The sequence below is a fragment of the Hippichthys cyanospilos genome, chromosome 1 (assembly GCF_059441005.1).
Source record: "Hippichthys cyanospilos isolate Australia breed blue-spotted pipefish chromosome 1, RoL_Hcya_1.0, whole genome shotgun sequence".
NCBI lineage: Eukaryota > Metazoa > Chordata > Actinopteri > Syngnathiformes > Syngnathidae > Hippichthys > Hippichthys cyanospilos.
Window position 1 is genome coordinate 2530986 of NC_142369.1, and position 24817 is coordinate 2555802.

A 24817-nucleotide genomic window follows, 5' to 3' on the forward strand; every position below is an offset into this window, starting at 1 on the left:
ATCCAATGAAAAAGGTAAACTACTTTTTTTTGTACAAATTTTGATTTACCGTTCATAAGTAAACATTCTATGAGTATATATTCTCATTTAAAATAAATTCTAATGACTTTTTACTACTAATAATTTCTGTGAGTGCGTGCATGGAGATAAACACCACAGAGCAAAGGTTGAGTGTAAAGGTCATTCAGTGTGTGTCTATCACAGGCTGCATAATATGATCAATGTGTGTATTTGTGTGTGTATTTTTAATCTTTTTGTTTGAAAGGTCACCATGGTCACGCTCAGACGACTTCGCTGCCTGTTGCTGTCGGCCATCTTGGCGCTGGTTATCTTCCTCAGCTCTTTTTGGCTCCGTAAGTCACTTCACTTGGAGGCGCCTACTGTGGCTATGACAACACACCCGCCTTTTCTATTGACCTTTGCTAGGCGCTTTTAACGCTCTACACGTCCTCCGCAGCTAAGGGTAGCGATGGAGACTGCGGCTCTGCACGCTTCCCATGCCGAGCGTACAGAAAAACGGTAAAAGTAAACAGCATCCTCTGTGTTTGGAATTTTTACCTGGTGTAAAGTCCTTTTCTCCCAGACTCAGCGTCCATTGGTGGAGCCTGACAAAGCCACGCCCATCATCAAGGAGTGCCCAGGCCAATCGTTTCAGGCATCGAATCTCCTGCGCTTCTTGACATCCAGCATCTCCGTGGCCGAAGATGTCCTCCTGGACCCGTACCTGCAGAGCTGGGACCAGCTGATCAAGTATGCTCTAATCACACGCCATGGCGGGGTCGGAGATTGACTGAGCTCTCCTCTCGACAGCTTCATGGAGTCCCTCGGTCCCGTGGTCTCGTTCTTCTCTCAGAAGGTCAAAGAGAAGATGGACCTGATTCGACTGCTGGCTCGCACGCACGGGTCAGAGGAAGGGGTGAGAGCGGTTTTGCAATCTCGAGCAGCTTCGTGACCAAATGTGCAGTGTAGATGATTCTGCAACAAATTTTCATGAACTGACAACTTCTACTACTCATTTGGCTGTAGCATTGTTAGGGCATGTCAAGATATATTTCAAGAAGCTGAGGTGTAAGGCGGGCCTAAAGGGGCGATATCCCTCTGCAGGCATATCGCTCAGTGCGCTCCATGGTGGAGGCGGAGCTTCGAGCCGGCGCGGTGGACTTTTCCCGCCGCACCGATTCGGGCTGCAGGACGCTGCTGCGCTTGCATCGTTCGCAGCTGTGGCTCGCAATGACGCTGGACGGCCTGACGCACGCACCTGACCAAAATGGACACCTCAAGACGCCTGGCGAACTCAGCAGGTATGGACACACTTTTTTTTAGCAGTGCCAACAAGGATGACGACAATTTGTCCATTTGCGCCTCACAGGGACGCCTACCAGGTGGCGCTGGCCCCTCACCACCCATGGATGCTCCGGCAGGCCGCAGAACTGGTTTTCCTGGCCCTCCCGGATCGGGAGTACTTCCTGCGGCTGGTGTGCGCCCAGAATCAACAAGAGGCGGAGCCTGTCCTACGCGTCATCATCGCCGCTCTACAGCGGGTCCACGGTGCGACCCAGCGCATCTTGGAGCAGCACGGCATGCTGGACCTTCCCTGAAGATGTCCTCCAGCATTTCCGAAAGGACAAAGTGCAGCTCGAATGGATGAAGAAAGTCATTTATTGATTATTGAATGGACATGCAGACAGGAAACATTCACACGTACAACTCATTGACAATCAATAGCACATAAACATCCCTCGTTGCTCTTGGGTTGACAGTTAGCCTTGCAAGCGTAACAAGCTGGTTTGTTAACTTTTTCCCCATCAATCTTTGGTCGATAAGGCCGATTCACTTTTCAAAGTTATTTATGGAAATATGATGCATACAATAAACCCCTGCTTCTTCGCCGTTCTCACATTTTGACCGTTATCTGATCGAGGTCAGCTTCGGTTGTGGTCATCTGAGATCAAATCATCTTGAAGATATTTATTTTTTTAATGTAAGACGAATTACAAATGATAACTTAATTCATCATTGTTCATATGTTTAAGGTTTGAATTACGTTTGTTAGGCGATCAATTTGGCTACTCGCGATAGCAAATAGCAGGGAGACAATGGATTATGCGTACCACAAAAATTAATCAATAAAATACGACACCATGTCCGATGCAGGAACTAGATGCCGTAGCATTAGCTATGCCTTTGGGCATGCTGATACAAAAAAAAAAAAAAGTTAGTCATGCAATAAACATGCAGTTAGCCAAGCTGGTCCACATGCTAATGAACTCATGATGGCAGCCTTGTTAGCGCCACTACTACTAAACGTAGAAACATTAGCCGCGGTCGGAGAATATGCTCATAAACTATGCTAATGACAATCTTGCTGGGGAAATAGTTAAAAACTTGCATTAGCGCTGCGCTTGTGGTGTGTGCTGGCTTGTTAGCTTCGAAGACGTCAGTTAGCATCACATTTTGACGACGGATTATTGAAGAAAATGTGCTACTCACAAACAGTTATGGAGATAGGGCTTTTGAGTGCGTTTTCAGGATGCGCCTAAAATACATTAAGAACTTGACAAAGTTTCGGGTTTGTTTTGTATGACAGTGCATTTTAGGTTTATCCTAAATTGCACACAAAAAGCTCAAAGGCCCTAACTGTCTGTGAGTAGTGTATATCAGTCAATCTTAAATGAGAGATGAACTTAACGCTTTGGCACTTAAGAATTTCAATGCACACAATGGAACACAATCAAAAGTAAGAACGGCATGAAATGAATTCATGAGTTTGCTAATTATGTTTGATGTCATTCGCCAACTGCGCCCAGTCAAGTCTTTGACCTGGACAGTGTTGCTGGTGAGCACGCACGTGGATTCATTCCTTCGATAACGCCAAAGTGTCAAATTGGAACCGGTGGCTTTAAAGGGATGATTGGTCACCGTGTTGCCCTTGTGGGGGAAGGGAGCCACAACACTGTGGACTCCTAGCTTAGCCATCCACGCTGAGGAAGTTAGCACTTAACTGCCTCCTAGAGGCTGGGAGGTGGAATGCATACCCAAATTGAACGATCACAAAATGACATCAAATCAATTCGGAGGACATCACTCACATCCGCCATCTTGGCTATGAAACGAATTTTGACCTCATCTGGAAAAAAATGGTAGCCGGAGCCTCCTGGATCTTTCTCTGTTTTAGCGTCACTGTAGATAGCGGTAAACTTTGAAACAGTGGTTCCCTGAGTCGGCCACCACCACGTGACCATCCTGGGTCAGGGCCAATCCCTGCGGCCCGTACAGGGGGTCGGCCGACGTGTTGATGTAGGACAGGAAAGAACCGCTGCCGTCAAATACCTGCACAGTTTGGGGTAGAAAGACTGTGAGGGTGCTTTTGTTTTTTGTTTTTTTTGTTTTTTTTGCAGAAAGGTCTAGGTGCATCATTTAATTTTTTTTTAAACTTGTGACTAATGGTGAAACGGATCAAAAGAAAGTCAACGATCGGCTCATCGATTTGTGTCACGGATAGAACCAGAACGGGCCTGCTTTTATTTTTTAAATTAAGACGATTTATCATTTGTTTGTTTGTCAAAGTGCAATTTAAGGCACATCCTCTTCCATTATACAGAGTGACTGAATAATAAGCCAGCTCATGCCCACATCACTGAAAAAGAAGTTTGAATTTAATTTCCAAACAAGACCGTGTGAACGTGATTAATTTCAGAACATATCTGTGTTGAACTTAAAAACCTGCTCACTCTAGAAACCAAAGATGATCAAGTTGGTTGAGCGTTGTTATGACTATGCTTCCGAAAAGAACTTCAAAACAAAAGTGTGTCAATGCCGTTCATGTCATATGTTACCAGTAACATAAGTACAGTTTATTTTGAAGGATTAGTTGACTTCCTCACAATGTTTGACTTCAACTGTGTTACAATGGCTTGACAGGCAGCGCATTGTCCCATATGTCTTGTAAGCGCTTCTAAAAATAAATAATATCAAGTAAACAGGTCTCGTCTCAAAGATGCATTATTTTTTGGTCCTTTCTGATTGGACACATGTTTTTGACACTACTCCTGCCTAGTGGCTTGGCATGCTTGTGAATGAATAAAACCACACTATGCAGATTCGTGTAGCAGCAATTCTTTAAAATAAACTGCTAAATGGACATATCGAAAAAGAGAGATTTAGATAAGGCCTAATGATGACGCACACGGTGAATAAACTCTTACTACCCCCCCAAAAAAATCCTGTATATATATTTTTAATGGAATCAAAGATGATCCATTGTAATCTAAAAAAAAAAAAATCTAAAAAAAAAACTAGAGGTGACATGACGCACCTGTATTCGACTGTTGCCCCAGTCTGCCACGATGATGTTCCCGTTGGTGTCCACAGCCACACCGGTGGGAGCGTTGAACTGTCCGTTGCCTTCGCCGTTGGAGCCGAACTTGAGGAGCAGTTCTCCTTCAGGCGTGAACACCTGATAGAGAACACATGGTAGTTTAGGCGCAAGGGCTTATAAATTGTAAACGGGCAACCAAAATCAGATCACAAAGCTTTATGAGCAAACCTCATTCAAGCTAAACGATTTGTCTCTAAAAATGTTACCTTGACAGAATGGTTGTGGAAGTCGGTGACGATGATCTCATTGTTCTTGTTGACGGCGGCAAAGTGCGGACCTAACAGACACCGGCCCATAAAAGTCAAACCACGAGTCGCTCAAGCGATGGGGCCAGAGCGCCTTACCCGCAAACTGCTTGTCGCCGTTCCCGCGGCTCCCAAACTTGGTGACGAGCTTCCCGCTCAGCTGAAAGATGAAGACCGTGCAGGCTTTGTTGTCCACCACGATCACGTGACCCTCGTGGTCCACCGACACGCCTTTGGGTCCCATCAGCCTGCCCGAGCCCAGCTTGGCCTGTGATTGCATGACAACCTTTAGCGTGACCATATCAGCGAGCCCGAAGTGTTTGTAACGCTGTTTGTGAATTTAATCCGTATCTTTAATATCCAGTAATATCAATATAATTGAATGCTGTTTACTGCTGTGACAAGAACAGTATTTTTTTTTTTAATCATGAGCAAATTTACTGTGTTATTGTGACTCCCTTGCAAAATGTAGAACACTTTTACTTTGTTATTGGCTTTAATCTACCTGTCCTATTACTGTATGTCATAATAGGAGCAGTACAGAAAACTTTTTGAATAAAGAGCAATTTAATAAGAACATGAACAAGTTATTGCTAAATTGTTTTACAATGACACCTTTGTAAAACATTGTATGCATTTATTTTGTCAACTTTTAATATATCTTTATGTTTTTCAATGCTTTGTCGGGCACAGCGCAGTTTTCTTTTCAAATTAAGAGCAAATTCATTGGAAAATGTAGCAATCTAGTGTTGAATTGTGTTATAATGACTCCTATACAAAATGTTGTGTGCCTTTATTTTGTGTTCTTTTATTGTGTTCGGTTTGAATCTACCTGTCACTTAATGCTGTGTAATCTCATAATAGGAACATTACAGAAAACCTTTCGAATAAAGAGCAATTTGATAAGAACATGAAGCAACATACTGCTAAATTGTGTTGTAGTGACATATTTGTAAAACATTGTAAGGTTTAGTTAACTTTCAATATAATTTAATGTTTTAAATGCTGTGTTCGGAGCAGAGTATTTTCAAATTAAGAGCAAATAAATTGGAACATGTAGAGATTTCTTGCAAAGATCTCAATCAAATGCGGAAATGCCCAAGATTTACTCGAACCTTGAACTTGCCATCGCTGGAGAAGATGCTGACCCACTTGTTGTCATAGTCAGCGATGATGATGTCACCGCTGGCGTGCACCGCCACGCCCGTGGGCCGCTGCAGTTGCCCCGGTGACCGTCCGCGCACCCCGAATCGACTCTTGAATTCTCCCTGGCTGGAGAACACCTGAAACATTGCAAACAATATCATAGTGTCAGCATTTTTAAAAATAACACAAGTGTCATCATTTTATCTCAGTAATATAATTGTGATTTTTATTCTGAAGGTCAAGATAAAAATAATACATTTCAGATGTATATGCATGTACGTAAGTATGATAAGGGGATAATATTGTAACGTACAAATTATTCTATGAATATGAAGGATTCATTTTTATGATGAAAGTAAAAGATTAAGGTGTATCATTACTTGGAAAATTAACATAAAAATTATTAAACGTATGGGGTTGGTGATACACTGATAATCATTGAAATATCACGGATAACTACATTTTAAATATGGTATTGTTACAGATGATGTATTGTAAATTAGAATACTGTACAGTAAATAGTATTTTATGTATTATATAGGCACTCATAAATACAGGGCAAAAATAATAATGAAACAACTATACAGGGGTGGAAATAGATACGTTGATATAAACACTTGGGTTGAATATAATATATAAATATTCAAATGAGTAGCTATCCAGATTTTAAGTGATTAGTTTGATCTAGAAATTTAGGTCAATCCATTTTTGTTTTGGCACCGTTGTTTCACAATTAAAAACAGCTGGTTCAAAAATAACCCAAATCAGGTCAAAAAGGGAGCTACTAATCTTAGTTATTCATTTAGTCGAGAAGTTAGGACAGTCCATTCTTGTTTTGTCCCAAACTGTTTTCAAATTTGAATCAACATTTTTAATTGTCTGCTTCATTGTTTACTTTTGTTATATGCATGTTCAAAATAAATAAATAAAAAGGGATAATACACTAATTTCGCCAGTTTCATCAGTAAAAGGTCAATAAGTTATCTATAGTTAAAATGGTAGTTTAATGACTTTTAATGTACGACTAATAGATTAAAAAAACACTTTCTGTTGACTGAAAATGACAGCTCATTTAATCAACCAATCACGGCTCAGCTCGTTAGCCTAGCCTTGAGCACATGTGATGTCATTTTTAGTCGACGGTGAGTGGCCAAATGTGTTTTTGGAGGTCTTAGTTGCAAATGAAAAATGATTTATTCATCATTTTGTTACAGACGCTTTAAGGATGTTTTTCAGCTGAAATAAATAAGTTTGCCAAAAATACCTAAAAAAAAGTGTATTCAAGATTAGCCTAGGGCTAAAATAAAGGCAAATGAAATATTTATGAAATATTTCAACCCGCACTCTTTTAGGCGTTTACTTAAACAACATGACGAAATTTGACACGATGTCACCTGCACACACTGGTTGTTGCTGTCGGCAATCAAGATGTTCCCGTTGGCAGCTGCGGCGACCCCTTGGAGGTTGGTGAACTCTCCTTTGTTCCGCCCCTTGGTACCCACGCGAAAGATGAGGTCGTCCTCGATGGGGTTCTGGGTTTTGCGGCGCGGCGTTCCCAGGGCGCTGCTGGCCCTCTTGGAGCCTTTCTTCTTCTGGCCGGGGGACTTGCCCCGCCTCTTGGCGCCCTCCGAGGAGCCCGTGGAGGGCGTGGCGTTTGCCGCAGAGTTGGAGGGCGTGGTGGTGGAGGGCGAAACCTGGCGGCGGGGGGGGACAGTTCACAATTTAACAAATACATCAAGAGTGAAGCTTCTCTCAGTGTCTATTATTAGAAATTGTGCATGTTTTTTTTTCTCTGAAGGGGTTAACAAAATAAAATAGGAACTCACACAAGAAGTATCATTTGATTATGTCTTTATATCCATATTTGAGCAAGTATATAAATATCAGGAATTGTATTCTAGGAATCTACTCTGAGACTCCTCAACTCGCCGAGGAGATGGGACGAAAAAGTTTTGGTTTCTTCAGGTGATGCTCGCCTGCCACCAAGGGGAGTTGCAAAAATAATTTGGTGACCCCGAGTGGTCCGCCTCTATTATCATGCTATGAGCCTAGCTTTAACCGGACATACTTAGCATCTTCTGGGTTCTGGGACAAAAAGGCTTTGGTTTTCTCTCAGCAACAGAGTTTTATACTTTTGTCCTAGGGCTGCACAATTAATAGAATTGTGATCATGGTATTGGATGCCGCATTTAATTTGACGATATTAACATTGAAAAATCCTTCTACCTTACATGTCAAATCAAGCACTTTGTCATCCTAGCACCAGGGGGCAATGTTTCCCACATGTTTTCATTACAAAAGCATCTGTTTTTCTCACCCTAATACTGCATATTATTTAGCAGTGTGAAATGGCATTGAGTTTCTCACCTGATTCCTCAATACCGTGCTAGCTGTCAATTGAGACCCATTTTGAAAAATTGGCAAAAACAATGTGAATAAATTACGTTTGAAATGAATCAAAACAACTGCTTTTTGACTGCTAATCGATTAAAATGTGCTTAACAATGAACATGATCGTGACCAAAATAATCGTGATTATTTTGGACATAATGGTGCAATCCTAATTGGTCCCAATAGCAGTTCTAACTTCCCACATACTCGGTCCGGATGGAAAAAGAGGTTCCATTTCAGCTAACGCTAACCCGCCTTCAAGGGGATTTTCAAAGACAATTTGTGTCCCCGACGTGATCCACATCCATGGATGCCATGAGAGTAGCTTCAAGCCGACACGCGGAGCGTCTCCCGGCTTCTTCACCCACCTGCGACGTGCCGACATTCAGTTTGAAGGGACTTCCTTTAATGTGTTGATCGTACAGACGCAGCGCCAGTGAAAAGTCGCCCTCTTTAGGCAGCACGTAGACGAACTCGTACGTTCCATTCTTGTGGTCCACAATCTCGCCGTCCACAATGCTGCCGTCGGGCGTGAACACCTGCGGGAAGAAAAAGACCAGGTTGATGTCAGCGAGCCTCGCACGTACTTGGTTTCGCCGCCCGTGCGCACGACCTCAGCTGATAGGATGGCGTTTCCGCTCTTGCAGGCCCCTCCGGATTTGTCTCTGGTTACTATGGTGACGGAGGAAGGGAGTCCCACAATGCACTGCTCCAGGCCAGCGCCCATCGCCTCGCTTTGGCTGGCCACGGCACTGGGGAGAAAGGGGGGGCGGGTGGGGATGACCCCGGGGAAAAGGTTTTGTTTTTATTATGTAAAGTGTAATTGCAATAAAATAAGAACTAGCATCTTTTTTTTTTTTAATTTCAGGCACTTTGATACACTTGTTATTTTTTTTTTCAGTTTTAGACTAAGCTATAACCCATATAAATGCTGTAAAAAATAATGACAGTTGCCGAAAGCTGATTTGTAATGCTTTTTTATTTTGATAATGTTAAAATGGATACAGGTATAAGTCTAATTATGCAATCTTTATAGATAACAATCTAATTTATAGTCAGCGCATCGAGTTGGGGGGGCGAAAAGTCCTCTTTTTCCGAGGGGGGGCCTGGTACAAAATATAATTGAGATGCACTGTGTTAATATGTGTTTTCAGAGTTGAAAGTAATGTTTTATAATAGTAGAGCAGTCACCAGGGTTGATAAGAACTGAAAATAATGTTATTAGATCATTAATAGAATGTCCATACTAGATATTGAAACATATGCATTTCTTTTACCATTCCTACAATTGTTGCCCATTGTCACTAATTTGCATCATACCTAAATTTGCATTATTGCACATGATATATTCAAATGAACATTCTGAATTTAATTCAAGCCTTGAGTGATATTTTGTCTAATCCTTTGACCTATACATCAAACGCCTTTCACTATCAAAGGGAAATCATAAAAAGAAGACACTAGGGAAATGAAATTTCACCCAGATGGTGACAACATGTCAAAGTTCTAAACTTCAAGCTTAAACACCGCCAGAATGACGTGGAAGCCTCTTACCTGGTGGTCACGATGGTGCCCAGGTTGTGGATCCATTTGCGCAGTCCGTCCGTCTCCAGGACCAGGTCCAGCTGGTCGTTCTCCTCCGGCTGGCAGGACAGACTTCGTCGGGCTAGCTCCTCCAGCTCCCCCTTGAGATCCAGCTCCACCTCCAAGCTTTCGGCACAAGCCTCCGTAGCCAAGACTTCCTGTGCGCGGGTGCAGGCCGACGACACGGTGCTCTCTCCCTGCAGGAGGCCCTCTAGCTGAGACTGGAGCACCTGGGGTCCCACAAGACAACACGATGGGTTACGGGTCACGGAAATCTCCGTTTCAGAAACACTTCATTGCGCGGTTCCTCATGATGCTCGCTTTCACGTCAAGCACCTTGTGCTTGAGGCCAAAGGTGACCTCCAGCTCCATGAGAAGAACGCTCTTCCTCACATCTAGCTGCTTGTGAAGGTCCTCGAAGCTGGACAGAATATCCTCCTCAATGGCCGTCCTCTGATTGGTCAGCTGCTGGACCATTTCTCCGACCACCACGGCGGCGGCCGAAATCTGCGGTAATCTGGAGTGCACAATGGCGTTTTTTTTTTGTGTATTCTTTTATCTATTTAATGATACATTTACTCTTGGTCACCGCTATTAACGCAGAATAGAGATAAAAGGTCTTCCCACTGATAGTGAAAACCTGCATCGAACTAACACTTATTGAAATGCTTTGGGAGGACACATATGCTATTTTAGTGATTGAATTTTTATTTGTATTTTTTTAGGTAATGGTCCATTAATCGGTAAACGGTATTAATTCTGCCAAAACACGTCACGAAAAAAGAAAAAACTAAGTTCAAGCTTTACTTTGTGGATTTCAGTTACTGTCAGTAGTTTTGGGACCCTAAAACCCGCAATAAACTAGGGAACTACAACTACATAAAACATTCAGTAAAGCAATCACTAGATTAGAACATAATTTACCAAGAATAAAATGAATAACTATGCAATACGTATGTATTTGTGGGGACAGGTGACTATCTGTACTTTACAAGAAACAAATTTGGCTGAAGTACAGGAGTTACTCCATGTTCCAATCAATGTGCTCTTAATTTGAAAAGAAATCATAAGCAATAATTGTGATTTAAGCTGCATAAAAAGCATTCAATTCGATTTGCTGTCTGCAAAAATCCTGTTAAAATTTCACGTAATCTCATTTAAATCCAAAATGTTGTCGTCTTCTCGAGTCCACGACAAAACGAATCATTTCCCGATACCTGTCATGAGCCGCCCTCATCCCCGCCTCCAAGGCGCGGCGGTGCCGCTCCAAGGCTTCTGCCAACGGAACCTTGGGATGCTCGCTGTGCTCGGGCACGCACTCGCCGCACAGCGCGCGGGCGCACTCGCAGCAGTACTCGGACACCTGCGGAAGACGCGCCGTCAAGGATGGAGAAGGTGCGGGTCATGTGACCGTGCGGCCACCTCACCTTGCCGCCATGTTGTGGGCAGGTGTCCTTAGTGGGCGGAGCCTCTAGCACGGTGCACTCCTCACTGCTGCTGTCCGGAGAGTGTTGATGCGCCGCCATGGGCTCGGGTGGCGAGGCGATGGAGGGAACGTCTCCGTCGCGTTCTCAGTCCATCGCCAAGTCAGAGCCGGCCCAAAACATCAAGCCACCCAGACGTTTATTGAACGTGGCAAACAAGACGTTGCGCGCGGTTCACTTGGCGTCCTGCGGAAGAGAAGGAAAATAAGACGATCCCCCCCGCGAGAACCGATAAGTAGGTCACATTCATGTCTTCGGAGTGAGGGTGATGCTGTGGTTGCCATGGAGACCAAAAGTGCAGCCGTCTAAGGCCTTTGATCCTAAAATGCTGTGTTTGGCCTTGAACCGCATACACTAGATGCCCTGTGGCACACATGTGCCTTTCCAGCGTTATCTTGACATAGAAATTGAAATTGTTCCATGACCACGCTCATAACTCAAGACACTCATATCTCAAAGCAACTTTCTGCATCCAAATAGATGGAAAATACATTTATCCTTAAATAGATATATAGTGCAGCGATGATGACACAGATGAATATTTCACAACTCCTTTAAATGGCTCGGTAGGCAGAGGTAATACTAGTGGATCTTCACAGAAGATAAAGAATATACACCTGTCAGTATTGTTATATCGACAATCTACACACATTACATCTTGAAAGGATACTAAAATTATTTGAAGTAATCACAGTTTATCCATTTCTGGATTTGGTCAGTTACCTGAACCAAAGGGTCAAAATGTGTTTTAAAACCTATTAAGTGTAAACAAATATTTAGCCATTAAATTATTTCTAAATCAAATTTTATTGGGGAAAATGGCTAAATGGGTTTCTTAGCCAAACGTTTTTGGTCTTGTGGACCCACTTAGGCATATGTGTTGATTCTCTAAAAGTGGGTTGAAAATAATTTTATTCCATTCCCCTTAATTTTGACATTTAATTTGGCGTAATGATAGTTTTAACCCAAACCTATAAATAAATGAGGTTACCTTGAAAACAAATATGTAATACATACAAAACAAAACTGAATCAAAATAAATAATAAACTTTTTGTTGTTCATTATGAATTCACCCCAAAACAAATTCATTTGACATTAAATTTGAATTAAAATTGTATTTAAATTTTAATGATCAAGAATAAAAACACTTATCGCAGGGAAACAAGTTGTAATATACAACACAAAGCACAACATGTAAATCTCTTCAACTAGTAGCCCCATTAAACAGCATGAAGCTTCTCTTGAAAAAACATGTAACCGTACAATGCTCTTATCTCAAATATTTGCTCTCAAGTCAAGTCAAAGCAAGAATATTCCATCGAATGACGGCTCTCATTTCGAGGCACTACTGTTCGACTGTGGACTGCGGGTTTATCGCATTTCGGCATCACGATGGTATATTTACTGTTTGGAAATGCTGATATACCGTATGTAAAGATAAAAATGGGGTGGGAGGTGTCGTCCCGGTTTTTCGCTACTCACATTTGGCTGCCTACATCCAGCTAGTAGTGGGCGTTTACAGTAAATAATCATCACCCTTTCTGGAATACTGCAAATATACTTTCGTTCGAATCATGTCACTTCAGTGACATAGCTGCTTTCACTACTAGCGCTCTGGATGCTAACTTCATACGCACACGAAGGCCGGATGTCGCACAGGGACAAGCTACAGATGCTACTGTCTCCTCCCTCCATCATCATCCCTCCATCTTCACTCCTTCACCCACCGTCTCATCACTGCGTCGTGTCAGCGAAAAGGCGGCAGGGGAAGCTACTCACCAGGTTCCAGTGTGACGGACGCACAACCGAGCAGCATGTGTGTTTTCCAGCCTCAAGCCATCCTTTTCTGCCTCTGCGTGTGTGTTGGGGGGGTGACGGGGGGGATGCCACCACCATCATCATCATCATGGTAACACCAGCAGCAGCAAAAACAGACGGAGGCGGGGGGGAGGGCCACCAATCGGCTTTAGTGTAACGTCCACCAATCGGGAACAAGTTAAGACGGAGGAGCAACCGGTTGTAGTTTTCCCTCCAGCCAACAGATGGCGATAATGTATAGGAGGCGTCATATATAAACAAAAATCGGACACAGTCGCGTTCATTTAGATCCTGGCTACGGAAGAGCACGTACAAGAAACGACTAAGAGAGTGGTAAATATGTTTAATGTTCGCATTTTAACGCGTAATATCTTAGCTAGATTTATAAGAAAATAAGAACTTATCTTATTATGCTTGTAGATTGCATGAAAGGTTATTTTAGTTCACGGATGGTTGCCGATGATGTTTTCACGGTTACGTCTTTCGGAGCGACCATTGTTGCTTAATTCATTTATATCGCGCGTCGCGGCGTGCGGAACGCTTATTCATACGCTTTTGAAATCGACATAATGTTTTTCATAAGTTTTAACTCTGTTAGATCGATTTGTGTTTGCTCAAACCACGTGGTGAAAGTGCATGCTTGAAATTCACGACTCATTGTGATTGCAGGGCTTGCACTCATCTGGAAACGACAACAGGTTAGAAACTCATATTCTATGCTGCTTTTTTTTTTCTTTTTTTCCCAATTTACTCGCCGTGATGACGATTTTTCCTGCCATTCGTAGTTTCCACCGGAGGTCACGTGACCAAAGACGGCTTAACACTTCCTTGGATGTCTGAGCGAATTTGAAATTGTGACTTCCTGTCATGGTTGTTGATGATGAAAGCTTAAGTTCGCCATTTTCTGTTCCAGGTGAACGTCCTGCTACAATGATCGTTTCTTAAGCACGCAACCAAGAGCCAGTCAGGTATGATTATTTAAAAAAAAAAAAATGAACTCTTTGTCGCTTTGATGACGATTTTTCCTGCCATTCGTAGTTTCCACCAGAGGTCACATGACCAAAGATGGCTAAACACTTCCTTGGATGTCTGAGCGACCTACCATTTGTTTTTATTTTCACCTTGTCAAGTTTGCTGAAGATTTAAATTGTTAACTTTCTTCATTTCTCTCTTAGGGCAGACTTCCTGTGGCGGCCATTTTATGAGCCATTTGGACTTATTTGGGTATGTGTAGCTTTTATTTTTTAAGTTGAACATTTGCGTCGCTATGATGACGACTATTCCTGCCATTCGTAGTTTCCACCAGAGGTCACATGACCAAAGATGGCTAAACACTTCCTTGGATGTCTGAGCGACTCACGCATTGTTTTATTTATTTATTAATTTATGTCAGTTTTTTTAATTTATTTAATTTCTCTTTCAGGGCGGATTTCCTGTTTGACGGTCATTTTGTGAGCCAATTAGGTAGGTATTGTTTATTTATAATTTTTGGCACCATAAGACACACCTAAAAAGCCTTAAAAAATTTCAAAAGCTGACAGCGCACCTTATACAGTGCATAAACTACTGGTTTTCAATTTCCGGGATGAAAAAAAATAAATGTAAATTCAATTTAACCTGAATTTCAGTAATGATGTATTTCTTTTACAGTTAAAATTTTTATTACACCCTGTTTGAAATTTTGATGTGCTATATATGCTCCAATTTTGATGCAATTCCACTACCGTGCGCCTTATAATGCGGTGCGTCCTATACATTTTAAAATGGGCCGATTATTGAAGGTGCGCCTTATAATCCGGTGCAGAAAATACTGTAGCCGTATGTCGCTATGATGACGACTTTTCCTGCCATTCGTAGTTTCCACCAGAGGTCACATGACCAAAGATGGCTAAACACTTCCTTGGATGTCTGAGCGACCCACAATTTATATATATTTTTAATAGAATTATTTATTTATGCTCCAGTTTGTTGAAAAAAAAAACTCAATTTACCTTTCAGGGCGGACTTCCTCTGACGGCCATTTTGTGAGCCAGTTAGGTATGTTTTACTTTTTGTTTTGTTTTTTAAGTTTTAAACATTTGTGTCGCTATGATGACGACTTTTCCTGCCATTCGTAGTTTCCACCAGAGGTCACATGACCAAAGATGGCTAAACACTTCCTTGGATGTCTGAGCGACATTGTTTGTTTGTTTTATGATCAGTTTTGTTTTGTTTTCCTTTGGAGAGCTTATGCTTTTCTTGTCCTTCTCTTACAGGTTGACTTCAAGTTGGATGCGTCTGGAAGAAACCAAAGAGGACTTTTGTTTCAACTAAATAAAAATACTTGACATTTTGACTCTGTGAATGACTCGTTTTTAAAAATACGTTTGAATATAAAAATGGGTGACACTAGAAATAAAATGATTCGCGCTTAATTTTGACCTTGCTGGGTTGCCATACAGTCATACGCGCAGCTTACAGCTGTTAGCTTTTCTAGCTAGCAGTTGCCATTAGCCGGCTCTGCTACACACGAGAATTTTGCCAGGATGGCTGGCGTACAACCTCAGGTAGGTCATCGAGTGACAACTATTAGCCCTTTTTCAAAATTCTTTATGTATATTTTTAAAGAAGACGCAAAGTCGTGGCTAGCATTCAGCACGTGTGGAAACACGCTGCTTTTACGTGGCATTTGGCTCGCAAAGAATGTGCTATGTTGTCAGAAAAATAAATGGGTTGTCATACCTCCCCACACATATAGGATGATCTGTCCAAAATGACTCACAGAGAAAAGTGGAGGTGAGTGCACGGAACCAGCTCTTATATTTAACATTCTTGTGGAACTTTGGAGTGATTCACATTAGTTCCTGCTGTAGGGGAAAAAAAAGTGATTTTGGGCAATAACGTGCGTGTGCAGGATGCAACACGAGCGTCTGCATGTCAAACACCAAGGTCATGAGGCCATGCACGCAGAGATGGTTCTGATCCTGATCGCCACTCTGGTGGTGGCCCAGATCGTGCTGGTGCAGTGGAAGCAGCGACATCACCGCTCCTACAACGTAAGCGCGCGAGAGTGTGTGCGCGTGATCCTGTACGGCGAGACTTGGGAGAACCGTTTTGGGTTGTCCATCGACATAGTGAGGACATTTAGGTTGGTCTTCACTTGTTCAGACCTCTAATTGGGGGTCAAGACTTTCTTGTGGTTCTCAATTTTTTTTTCATGACATACCCCCTGTGAAGTATCAAATTTTAGCCAAGTAACCCTGAACCAGCGCAAAGCATTTTTGGGTTAAAAAAAAAAGACTTAAAACATGCCATCAATGGCTGATTCGTTGAATTTTACACCATTTCAAACTTCATTTGGAATGGTCTACACAAAAAATAACCTAAAGTGTCCTCTTTGCATCATAGAAGAAATCTGTTATAAAAAAGAAATCACTTATTACTATTAACTATTTTCCACAAAAAATAATCAATAGAAAGAGTCAGACCGAGAGATTTCTTCACAAAAATAATCCATTAACATAATTATCAATAATTGTACCCCCAAAAATAATCAACATAAAGTGTCAAGACCTATTCTAAAAAAAAAATACAAATTCAACTTAGTGTCCTCTTTTGGGATCAGAGTAGAGATGCGTTGCCAAAAATAAATCATGAACTTGACAGGTAACGAGCGGTCGCATGTGACAAGTTGGATCCAACCATTCTAGCATGGTTTTTACAATAATGAACTTTCATGCCTAAATAAATTGAACATCGAATTTGTTTCATGAACTTATATTTTCCCGAAACACATAACGCATTGTTTTATTTCAAACTTCAAGTACCCCCTGATGTTCCTTCAAGTACCCCCATTTGAGAACCGCTGTTTTAGACTATAGGTTTTGGGTTGTGGTTAGGGTAAGGGTCATTTCCATTGATTAGGGTTAGGGCAGGGATTAAAAACTGAACGGGCCGCGTATGGCCCCCGAGCCATAGTTTGGAAATACCGGAAAATGCGTTTTCTCAACGTATCTCCTCACAACTCTGGCCGTACAAGCGTGTGTGTGTGAGAGCGAGAGAGAGAAGCTTCAGGACATCTCTCACCTGTTGCCCACAGCTGGTCACGCTGGTCCAGATGTGGGTGGTTCCCCTTTACTTCACTATCAAACTCTACTGGTGGAGATTCCTGTCCATGTGGGGCGTCTTTTCCGTCATCACCAGCTACGTCATCTTCAGAGCTACGCGCAAGCCGCTCTCCTGCAGGACGCCAAGGTAAGTTCCTGCAGCAAAAAAAAAAAAAAAAGTTCTCGTTTCCATCCGCGATACCCGTCTCTCGTTAGGATGGTCTACAAGTGGTTCCTGTTGATCTACAAACTGAGCTACGCCGTGGGGCTTGTGGGCTACATGGCCATCATGTTCACCATGTTTGGCTTCAACGTCTTCTTCAAGTGAGTCCACGGGACGGCGGGACGCTCGCCGCGACGTGACCTTTCTGTCCATGTCCAGAATCAAGGCGGAGGACTCCATGGACGTGGGCGTGGTCATGCTCTTCTACGGCCTTTACTACGGCGTGCTGGGCCGGGACTTTGCAGAGATCTGCTCCGACTTTATGGCGTCCACCATCGGGGTAACGTGGCCTCAATTTAAGTCGAAGAATAATTGGACCTAAATGGAGAAAAGGAAAGATTTTAAAGTGGAAATTCTGAGTTTATAGGCAGAGCTAAAGAGAGAATTTGGAGAGTAAAATTCTCACTTGAATGTCATTGAACATAAAGTGAGAAATCTCATTTTCTCAATTTAAAGTCGGGATTCTAACTGCACTTAAAAGTGAGAAATTCTAGGGAGAATTCTGAATTCTGTCAAAACTCACTTCAATGACAGAATTCAGAGACTATAGTCTCACTATTGACTTTAAGATGAGAATTCTGAGAATAAAGTGAGAATACTCCAAGTCATATTCTGACTATTATTCTCAGTCAGAGCTCTGAGTATAATCTCAGAATTCTCACTAAAATCATGAGAAGTCAGAATTCTCACTTTAAAGTTATAAGTCAGAAATTGGCCTTTCAAATGAGAATTTTGACTTTTCACAGTCCTCATTTTAAAGTCACCATAATGCTGTCAAAATTCTCACTTTAGACTTTATTCTCAGAATAATTAGTCAGAATTCTTGAAATTGAGAATTGTGGCTTTTTCAGAATCTTCTTTTTAAAGGCATGGGACTTGTCAGAATTCTCAGGGTTAGAAAATAAAGTCTGACTTTAAAATTCTCACTTATCACAATCCTCATTTCAAAGTCATGGCAATTGTCAGAATTTTTGTCAGAATTCTGAGAAAGAAGTCAGAATTCTTGACTTTAAAGTGATAGTTTGAACTTTATGCGAGATTTCTCAGAAGAAAGTCAGAATTTTAAGAAGTGAGAAATCAGTCAACCTTTTTTTTCTTCAATTGCCCAAATCCTCTTTAATCTGTCATCTACCGCTAGAGGGCGCCAATTTACCGCTAGTGAAAATCACTGTTCTAACGTGAGCTTGAAACGATGTAGAACAAAGTGTTTTAGAACCGTAGTTTGTGCTATATTTACGGTACATAGCTATACGAGCAGGTTAAAAAAATAAAAGAAACATTTGTGCGTGTGCGCGCACAGTACTACAGCGGCGGCGGCATCCCCAGCCGCAGCTTGAGCGAGCACATCTGCGCCGTGTGCGCTCAGAAGATCCTGGTGGACGTGGACGAGGAGGGCGTCATCGAAGACACCTACCAGCTGTCCTGCGGTCACATGTATCCTGGCCGCTCTCCGAGCATCTTCGCAACAGCCGCTTCCTGTTGCGCCTTCACGCGCCTTTCAGATTTCACGAGTTCTGCATCCGCGGTTGGTGCATCGTGGGCAAGAAGCAGACGTGTCCTTACTGCAACGAGAAAGTCGACTTGAAGACCATGATGAACAACCCGTATCCTTCTGTCTCATCGTGGACGCGTGCGTGTGAAATCCCAAGAGACGTGTCTTATGAGATTGCGTCCATGAGACGAGATTTTGGCAAAGTAAAATGCCCGTTCTAAATTTAAAATGTTTGATACAGGATCATTTTTCACAAATCTGTCCATTTTATTTATTTATATATATATATATATATATATATATATATATATATATTTTTTTTTTTTTTTTTTTTGGGGGGGGGTCTGACACTTTCTATTGATTATTTTTGTGGAAAAACATGAGTAATTAAATTATTTATTTTTGATAACAGATTTTTTTCTATGATCAAATAGGACATTTTAGGCTGATTATTTACTTTTTTGTGGACATTTCTTTTTGGTGAAAAAAAAACTATAAACTTAGAAGAATAGATAACAAATTTCCAATTCATAATGAATAAAAAAGTTATATTTTTAATAATCAACTTTTTTTTTTTTAATCTTGAATTTAAACTGTGAGAATTTAGACAGGTTTCTCTCCATATTTTTTATGAATTGTATGAAGTGATACCAGACCCATAAAAGCCACATTTGAATGATGTATGCTGAAAAAAGTGATCAGTAGCAAAGGGAACCTCGTCAGCATGTCAATATCAAAGCGTGCACTCATTTTTGTCTGTTTAACTGCCTCTGAAAAGTAATCGACTACTTTAGAGGGAACTTGCTAATTCGCTGTCACTCATATTCTCGTCATATGAGATCTCGTCTCATCCTTAGTGCGTGTACAGTATGTGTGTATGTCCTTAACCCGGTCCGGCGATCAGCTGGGAAAAGACGCACGTCCTGTACGGACAGCTCCTGGACTGGCTCCGGTACCTGGTCGCCTGGCAACCCATCATCATCGGCTTCGTCCACGGGATCAACTTCTCACTGGGGCTGGAATAGAATCCCCAAGGAGTCACAAGCCGCGTCACAAGTTTGCGGACTAAATATCGGGACGCCTTTTTGCTTCCCGAACATTTGCGTTATTCGCTCGACGCGTTTTTGGACGTCGACTCCTCCTCTTTACGTCTCTTTTTGAGCTTGTAATGTTTTGTGTGTCGCTCAAATGTTTTTTTAAAAAAAAGAAAAAACATCCAATAAATGTAAGTTGACTATGCTGATGACCCTTTGGACTCAAACATCCAGCAGGTTCCTGACATTGAGCAAGTTTCCCGTCAGTACCGGTCATGTTTGCCGTGCGAGGACATGTACTCGCGGTGATCGGCCAATAGGGGCAAGGGGCGGAGCGGCTTAGCATAAAAGGCGTCTTTTGAGAGGCGCGGGACAGAAGAGCCCGGCCGAGATGAAGACGAGCCACACGTTGCTGCTGTTGGTCCTTTGCGTGAGCGGGGTCGCCCCTCAGACCAACCTGGACTACGACGATTACGACGCGGTGAGCCCCCCCGTCCGTTTCGAACGCCTACCAAAATGGCCGCTGACCGTTTTGTAATTTGCACGCAGGACACAAAGACCTCCAAGACCAACGCCACGGTGCGTCGTGCTCTTTATCTAGTCCCCCGTCCGTTTTCGAGTGGTCAGGTCCTAGCTGCCCATCTGCTGCGTTTTTGTGTTGGCAGGACCAGACAGGGCCCGACGCTCGTGGGCACCGCCCACTCACTCGGGGCCGGGACTCGTACAGCCCCAACCGCTTTTCGCCACCCCCCATTAGTGGTGGCAGCAGGTCAGTTTGCTCTCAAATACGCACACGTTCGTACAGCTATACTTGTGAGGACCTAGGACATTGCATCTCCTAGCCCCTAAACTTAACCATTAAAAAAAAACAGCGCTTGGACTAGCGGGGCTCACCAAAATTGCCTCACAAGTAGGAGAGGTCCTCACAAAGATAGTAAAAAGCTGGAATATGAGTCCCCTCCCCCCGTCAGGCAAAACCAAAAAGACACACATGCACGTTTGAGGCACTGCGCTAAGAAGACATCTGCTCAGGTATCAAGGACGCCCCACCACCCCGTCCAGAGGACATCAGGTGGGGGAGGAGGAGAAGGTGCACCCCGAGTCTGGCGGATGCTCGTATGGCTCTGGAGAATTGGTACGCTTCCATTTCCGTGCCCCAGTAATTGTGTGTGTGTGTGTGTATGTATATATATATATATATATATATATATATATATATATATATATATATATATATATATATATATATATATATATATATATATATATATGCGCACACACACACACACACACACACACATATTTTCTTTTCAGATTAAGAGCAAATGAATTGAAACATGAATCAAGGGGAAAAAAAAGTCAAAAGCCCTACAAGATGATTTTCCCGCCGGTTCCGCCTCAGCTTTGGGAGTAAAAGGATTGCTAAATGTAATGCGATTCCTGTTTATTCTTTTGTGGCCCCCACCAGGGAGTTTTGTGTCCAACCGGCTGTGAGCTGAAGACGGCACTGCTCAAGCAGGAGAAGAGCGTCACAACCGTAAGTCAACGCCGCCGTTTCACAACCCTGATTGTGTTACTTCACACTTATCGCCGATTTTCAGGTATGACCATACAGTTTTCTATTAGTTTCAACTTGGTATTTTTTTCCTTGCGATTTTTCTTCCTTTTTGAGTCGAGCCGGTCAAAAACATATATAAATTCATGCTTTACTATTTTTCTTGATATTTATCTTTCAAATCAAACTAGTCCCCCAAAAAAGGCAATTTTATGCACAGTATCTATTTTTGAACAAAAGAAAGAAACCAAAAAGTTGAACAAAGGCAAAAAAATAAATAAAAGTTAACTCTACCATGCGGCCTTCTGGTTACGTTATGGTTAAGTCATTGGCGTCAATCAATAAATATAATTTTTAGGGGAAAAAAAATAATTGCCAGACCAATAAAGTGAAATGGGATTGGGGCACCTTTTTTAGTGGGGCGGAGCCTCCAAAGAGTCCCTGGACCAATGAGCCGCTTCCTCTCTTTCCCAGAGCATCAACGAGTTGACGCCGCTGGTGGACGAGCTGTCTCGCTCGTCCAACGTGGTCTACAACTTCGCCACCGACATGTCGTCCTCGCTCACCGAGCGCCAGCGAATCATCGGAGGTGACGCCGCTCGCTCGCCCGTCCCCCGCCTCGCGCGTCCAATCACGCGCTCCCTCTCCCCGCAGACAACGGGCGGGTGGTCAGTCAGTTCACCAATCAGGTGGAGGAGCAGCACGCCTTCATCAAGGAGACGGTGGACACCGTCTTTCCCTCCACCATTCGTGTCCTGCAGGTGGGGGGGCGGGGTTACGTCACATGCCTTGAAGGCAATTAGCACTTTGCTAGCTATATTTAGCAACCTTTATGACTAGCATAGCAACAAATACTTACGCAACGACACCCGCGATTCACCGGCAACTCCGGCTGCCTTTTGTCCAATTTTGGTAAACTGGCAACACTTAGTCATCCGCAGCGCCAGATTTGACCAGCGGGGGGTAATGTTGTCACGCAGGGCGTCGTGGACAAAATCCGGCTGAAGATCGAGAAGCTGGAGAAGGCCATCCAAGCGCAGCGGGAGTCGTGCAAGGAGCCGTGCCAGACCAAATGTCCCATCCCCGTGGTGACCGGTGAGAGAGGGTTAAAAAAAAATGGCGGATGAGTCAGAATGAATTCTCAAACGCATTTCTGTACTTTCAGGAAAGGAGTGTGAGGACATCTACAGGCGCGGTGGGAAAGACTCGCAGATGTACCTGGTCCAGCCGGATCCTTTTGCGCCCCCGTACAAAGTCTTCTGTGACCAAAGCACTCAAAATGGAGGTAAGAGTTTGTGTGTGTGTGTGTGTGTGTGTGTGTGTGTGTGTGTGTGTGTGTGTGTGGCGGGGGAGGGGGACAATTGACAAGGAACATTGTCTTAATGGTCGCTCTCCACCAGGATGGCTTCTCATCCAGAACCGACTGGACGGCAGCGTGGACTTTGGCCGCCGCTGGGACGAGTACCGACGTGGTTTTGGTAACATCGCGCTGGATGTGGGCAAAGGTCACTGCGAGAGCCCAGGTCAGTCTTTTTGTTTATTTCTTTTTTGGCTACATGGAAAGGGACTATTTAAAAATAATCTGCGATTTTTGAACACGAATTTAGTGAGTCATTATTCGTTAACTTTTCTATACATTTACGACACCAACAAAATGTCAACAGCGATTAGTATTAGCATGCTAGTCGGCAACAGCAATAAGTCAAGCAATACGTCTGTATTTCTGCTAAGAAGGTCTGTGTAGAAACTTGATGGCCCAAACATGTTTACGGCAGATAGTTTTAGTCAAACTAGCTTTAAAGGTAACCCGACTTGGTCATCTTTTTTTCCTAATCCTAGTAAAACATGTTGAGTTTAGTCTCTTACCTGAACAACTGCGACATCATTTTCAGTCAATTACGTGTAGTCCATTACCCTATTTCGATGAATGTCACTTCCTGTTTTGCGACAGGCGAATACTGGCTGGGCAACGAGCGCATCAGTCAGCTGACCAAGATGGGCCCCACGGAGCTCCTCGTCGAGATGCAGGACTGGACCGGCGCCAAGGTCAGGCCCTGACTCCGAGTCTTTCCAAAGATTAAACGTGCTCGGCACTCAAGATCGCGCGGCTTCGCGTTCAGGTCCACGGCCTGTACCGCCAGTTCACCATGCAGTCCGAGTCGTCCAATTACATGCTGGCGGTGAGCGACTACTCGGGCAACGCCGGCAACTGCCTCCTGGACGGCGCCCTGGAGCTCTTCGGGGAAAACCGCACCATGACCAAGCACCACGGCGCCAAGTTCAGCACCTACGACAGAGACAACGACAACTGGTGGGTGCGGCCGCAAACGACCCGGGTCGTTATTTCCCGACTTCTGAGGGCGGAAATCCTTTGCGCCTCGACCCCAGGAACCCCGGCGACCCCGGCAAGCAGTGCGCCCGAGAGGACGGCGGCGGCTGGTGGTACAACCGCTGCCACTCGGCCAATCCCAACGGGCGCTACTACGTGGGCGGGGCCTACACCAAGCAAATGGCCAAGCACGGCACGGACGACGGCATCGTGTGGATGAACTGGAAGGGCAGCTGGTACTCGCTCAAGGCCATCAGCATGAAGATACGACCGGTCTTCGCCTCCTGATCGTCGATATAAAAGACTCTGGGAATAAAACCTCACTCTTACTTGGAAGCTTGTGTCCCGACTGATCTTTAAACCCGCAAAAACTGCCAACACGTCCGGTTTGAGTCATAATTCAATCAACTTTGTTTCGCAGTCGCACTGCTAACTGCTAACTAGCACGGCACATATATATATATATATATATATATATATATATATATATATATATATATATATATATATATATATATAAAACAATTCACGCACCCAATCACACCGAAGGACAATTTAGTATGTCCGATCCACCTGCAGAGAGGGCGCTAGAGCCTCCCCACCACATTTCCCTTGAGCAAAATATGAAATCAAGCAATGCATGTTCAGTGGGCCCCCATGTTACGACATTAATCCATTCCGCGGTTGGGCTCGTAGGGCGAAGTCGCCGTATGGCGGGCGGGCAATCCAAACCTATGTTAATTAGCTAATGCAAGTAAAACCCCAGGTAAAAACATCCAAATTGTATATACATATTAAAAATTGGTATCAAAATAGTATAGTATTCCTTATACATGTATACAATCAAAAAATATCATGAATCAAAAATATAGAAGGGCTTTATTTACCTTTGAGTGGCGCTTGTTATGCTCATATTCCCTGGAAAGCGTAGCCTAGGCTAGGCTAGGCTAGCTTCGGATTTCTTGATTATCTCCATGGTTTCCGTATAAATCATCCTCTTACTTCTCTCTTTAACATCACTAGCAATCTTGGGACCCATGGCGAACCAATTC

At 43.3% G+C, this 24817-nt stretch overlaps 4 protein-coding genes, 2 long non-coding RNA genes and 5 other non-coding genes across 12 annotated transcripts; 9 read left to right on the forward strand and 2 right to left on the reverse strand.

Moving 5' to 3' along the window:
- The first annotated feature begins 198 nt into the window (after positions 1–198).
- On the forward strand, positions 199–4056 carry gltpd2a (glycolipid transfer protein domain containing 2a). Its single transcript, XM_088417314.1, has 6 exons — positions 199–353; positions 458–519; positions 584–750; positions 811–916; positions 1105–1301; positions 1370–4056. The coding sequence occupies exons 1-6, from the start codon at positions 272–274 to the stop codon at positions 1596–1598; spliced, it is 843 nt and encodes a 280-aa protein (XP_088273440.1). The 5' UTR covers positions 199–271; the 3' UTR covers positions 1599–4056.
- Positions 1642–13129, reverse strand: trim2b (tripartite motif containing 2b). Of its 2 annotated transcripts, XM_088417295.1 has the most exons (13): positions 13009–13128; positions 11172–11414; positions 10962–11107; positions 10081–10261; positions 9715–9974; positions 8774–8912; positions 8529–8699; positions 7164–7463; positions 5739–5906; positions 4723–4891; positions 4585–4655; positions 4316–4456; positions 1642–3330 (listed from the first exon to the last, which is right to left on the reverse strand). In XM_088417295.1, exons 2-13 carry the CDS (start codon positions 11268–11270, stop codon positions 3178–3180), a joined length of 1998 nt encoding a protein of 665 aa, XP_088273421.1. In that variant the 5' UTR covers positions 11271–11414; positions 13009–13128; the 3' UTR covers positions 1642–3177. The 2 variants fall into 2 exon arrangements, with proteins under 2 accessions (XP_088273421.1, XP_088273429.1); XM_088417303.1 differs by lacking the exon at positions 1642–3330 and having other exon boundaries at positions 5750–5906; positions 13009–13129.
- Positions 13130–13293: 164 nt separating this feature from the next.
- LOC148428569 (uncharacterized) lies at positions 13294–15379 on the forward strand. The gene is made up of 7 exons (XR_015865908.1): positions 13294–13380; positions 13717–13745; positions 13961–14015; positions 14223–14271; positions 14471–14511; positions 15046–15084; positions 15303–15379. It is a non-coding gene; the product is annotated as an uncharacterized LOC148428569 (long non-coding RNA).
- On the forward strand, positions 13799–13891 carry LOC148428570 (small nucleolar RNA SNORD14). The gene has a single exon (XR_015867982.1). It is a non-coding gene; the product is annotated as a small nucleolar RNA SNORD14 (small nucleolar RNA).
- Positions 14052–14144, forward strand: LOC148428571 (small nucleolar RNA SNORD14). Its single transcript, XR_015867983.1, has one exon. It is a non-coding gene; the product is annotated as a small nucleolar RNA SNORD14 (small nucleolar RNA).
- LOC148428572 (small nucleolar RNA SNORD14) lies at positions 14310–14402 on the forward strand. The gene has a single exon (XR_015867984.1). It is a non-coding gene; the product is annotated as a small nucleolar RNA SNORD14 (small nucleolar RNA).
- Positions 14871–14963, forward strand: LOC148428573 (small nucleolar RNA SNORD14). The gene has a single exon (XR_015867968.1). It is a non-coding gene; the product is annotated as a small nucleolar RNA SNORD14 (small nucleolar RNA).
- On the forward strand, positions 15131–15223 carry LOC148428574 (small nucleolar RNA SNORD14). Its single transcript, XR_015867979.1, has one exon. It is a non-coding gene; the product is annotated as a small nucleolar RNA SNORD14 (small nucleolar RNA).
- Positions 15380–15485: 106 nt separating the features above from the next.
- Positions 15486–20086, forward strand: rnf175 (ring finger protein 175). The gene is made up of 9 exons (XM_088416534.1): positions 15486–15593; positions 15785–15822; positions 15941–16082; positions 17126–17280; positions 17349–17456; positions 17515–17635; positions 18656–18789; positions 18858–18959; positions 19752–20086. The coding sequence occupies exons 1-9, from the start codon at positions 15573–15575 to the stop codon at positions 19870–19872; spliced, it is 942 nt and encodes a 313-aa protein (XP_088272660.1). The 5' UTR covers positions 15486–15572; the 3' UTR covers positions 19873–20086.
- Positions 15824–19021, reverse strand: LOC148428576 (uncharacterized). The gene is made up of 3 exons (XR_015865837.1): positions 18770–19021; positions 17430–17673; positions 15824–17288 (listed from the first exon to the last, which is right to left on the reverse strand). It is a non-coding gene; the product is annotated as an uncharacterized LOC148428576 (long non-coding RNA).
- Positions 20087–20199: 113 nt separating the features above from the next.
- fgb (fibrinogen beta chain) lies at positions 20200–24101 on the forward strand. Its single transcript, XM_088416522.1, has 13 exons — positions 20200–20362; positions 20431–20460; positions 20547–20650; positions 20914–21016; positions 21350–21418; positions 21911–22025; positions 22091–22197; positions 22417–22531; positions 22602–22721; positions 22837–22959; positions 23388–23482; positions 23557–23747; positions 23825–24101. The coding sequence occupies exons 1-13, from the start codon at positions 20273–20275 to the stop codon at positions 24051–24053; spliced, it is 1491 nt and encodes a 496-aa protein (XP_088272648.1). The 5' UTR covers positions 20200–20272; the 3' UTR covers positions 24054–24101.
- Positions 24102–24817: the final 716 nt, after the last annotated feature.

Bases quoted from the DNA above. Each gene is read 5' to 3' on its own strand.
- trim2b (XM_088417295.1), bottom strand. From the start codon at position 11,270: ATGGCGGCGCATCAACACTCTCCGGACAGCAGCAGTGAGGAGTGCACC. The intron at 8,913-9,714 runs GTAAGAGGCTTC...CTTTCTCCCCAG, and splicing joins GGCACCATCGTGACCACCAG to TGCCGTGGCCAGCCAAAGCG. The intron at 3,331-4,315 runs GTGCGTCATGTC...CAAACTGTGCAG, and splicing joins GGGGCAACAGTCGAATACAG to GTATTTGACGGCAGCGGTTC.
- rnf175 (XM_088416534.1), top strand. From the start codon at position 15,573: ATGGCTGGCGTACAACCTCAG. The intron at 16,083-17,125 runs GTAAGCGCGCGA...TGTTGCCCACAG, and splicing joins GACATCACCGCTCCTACAAC to CTGGTCACGCTGGTCCAGAT. The intron at 18,790-18,857 runs GTATCCTGGCCG...CGCGCCTTTCAG, and splicing joins CAGCTGTCCTGCGGTCACAT to ATTTCACGAGTTCTGCATCC.
- gltpd2a (XM_088417314.1), top strand. From the start codon at position 272: ATGGTCACGCTCAGACGACTTCGCTGCCTGTTGCTGTCGGCCATCTTG. The intron at 354-457 runs GTAAGTCACTTC...CGTCCTCCGCAG, and splicing joins CCTCAGCTCTTTTTGGCTCC to CTAAGGGTAGCGATGGAGAC. The intron at 751-810 runs GTATGCTCTAAT...TCCTCTCGACAG, and splicing joins AGCTGGGACCAGCTGATCAA to CTTCATGGAGTCCCTCGGTC.
- fgb (XM_088416522.1), top strand. From the start codon at position 20,273: ATGAAGACGAGCCACACGTTGCTGCTGTTGGTCCTTTGCGTGAGCGGG. The intron at 20,651-20,913 runs GTCAGTTTGCTC...ACATCTGCTCAG, and splicing joins CCCATTAGTGGTGGCAGCAG to GTATCAAGGACGCCCCACCA. The intron at 21,017-21,349 runs GTACGCTTCCAT...GGCCCCCACCAG, and splicing joins CGTATGGCTCTGGAGAATTG to GGAGTTTTGTGTCCAACCGG.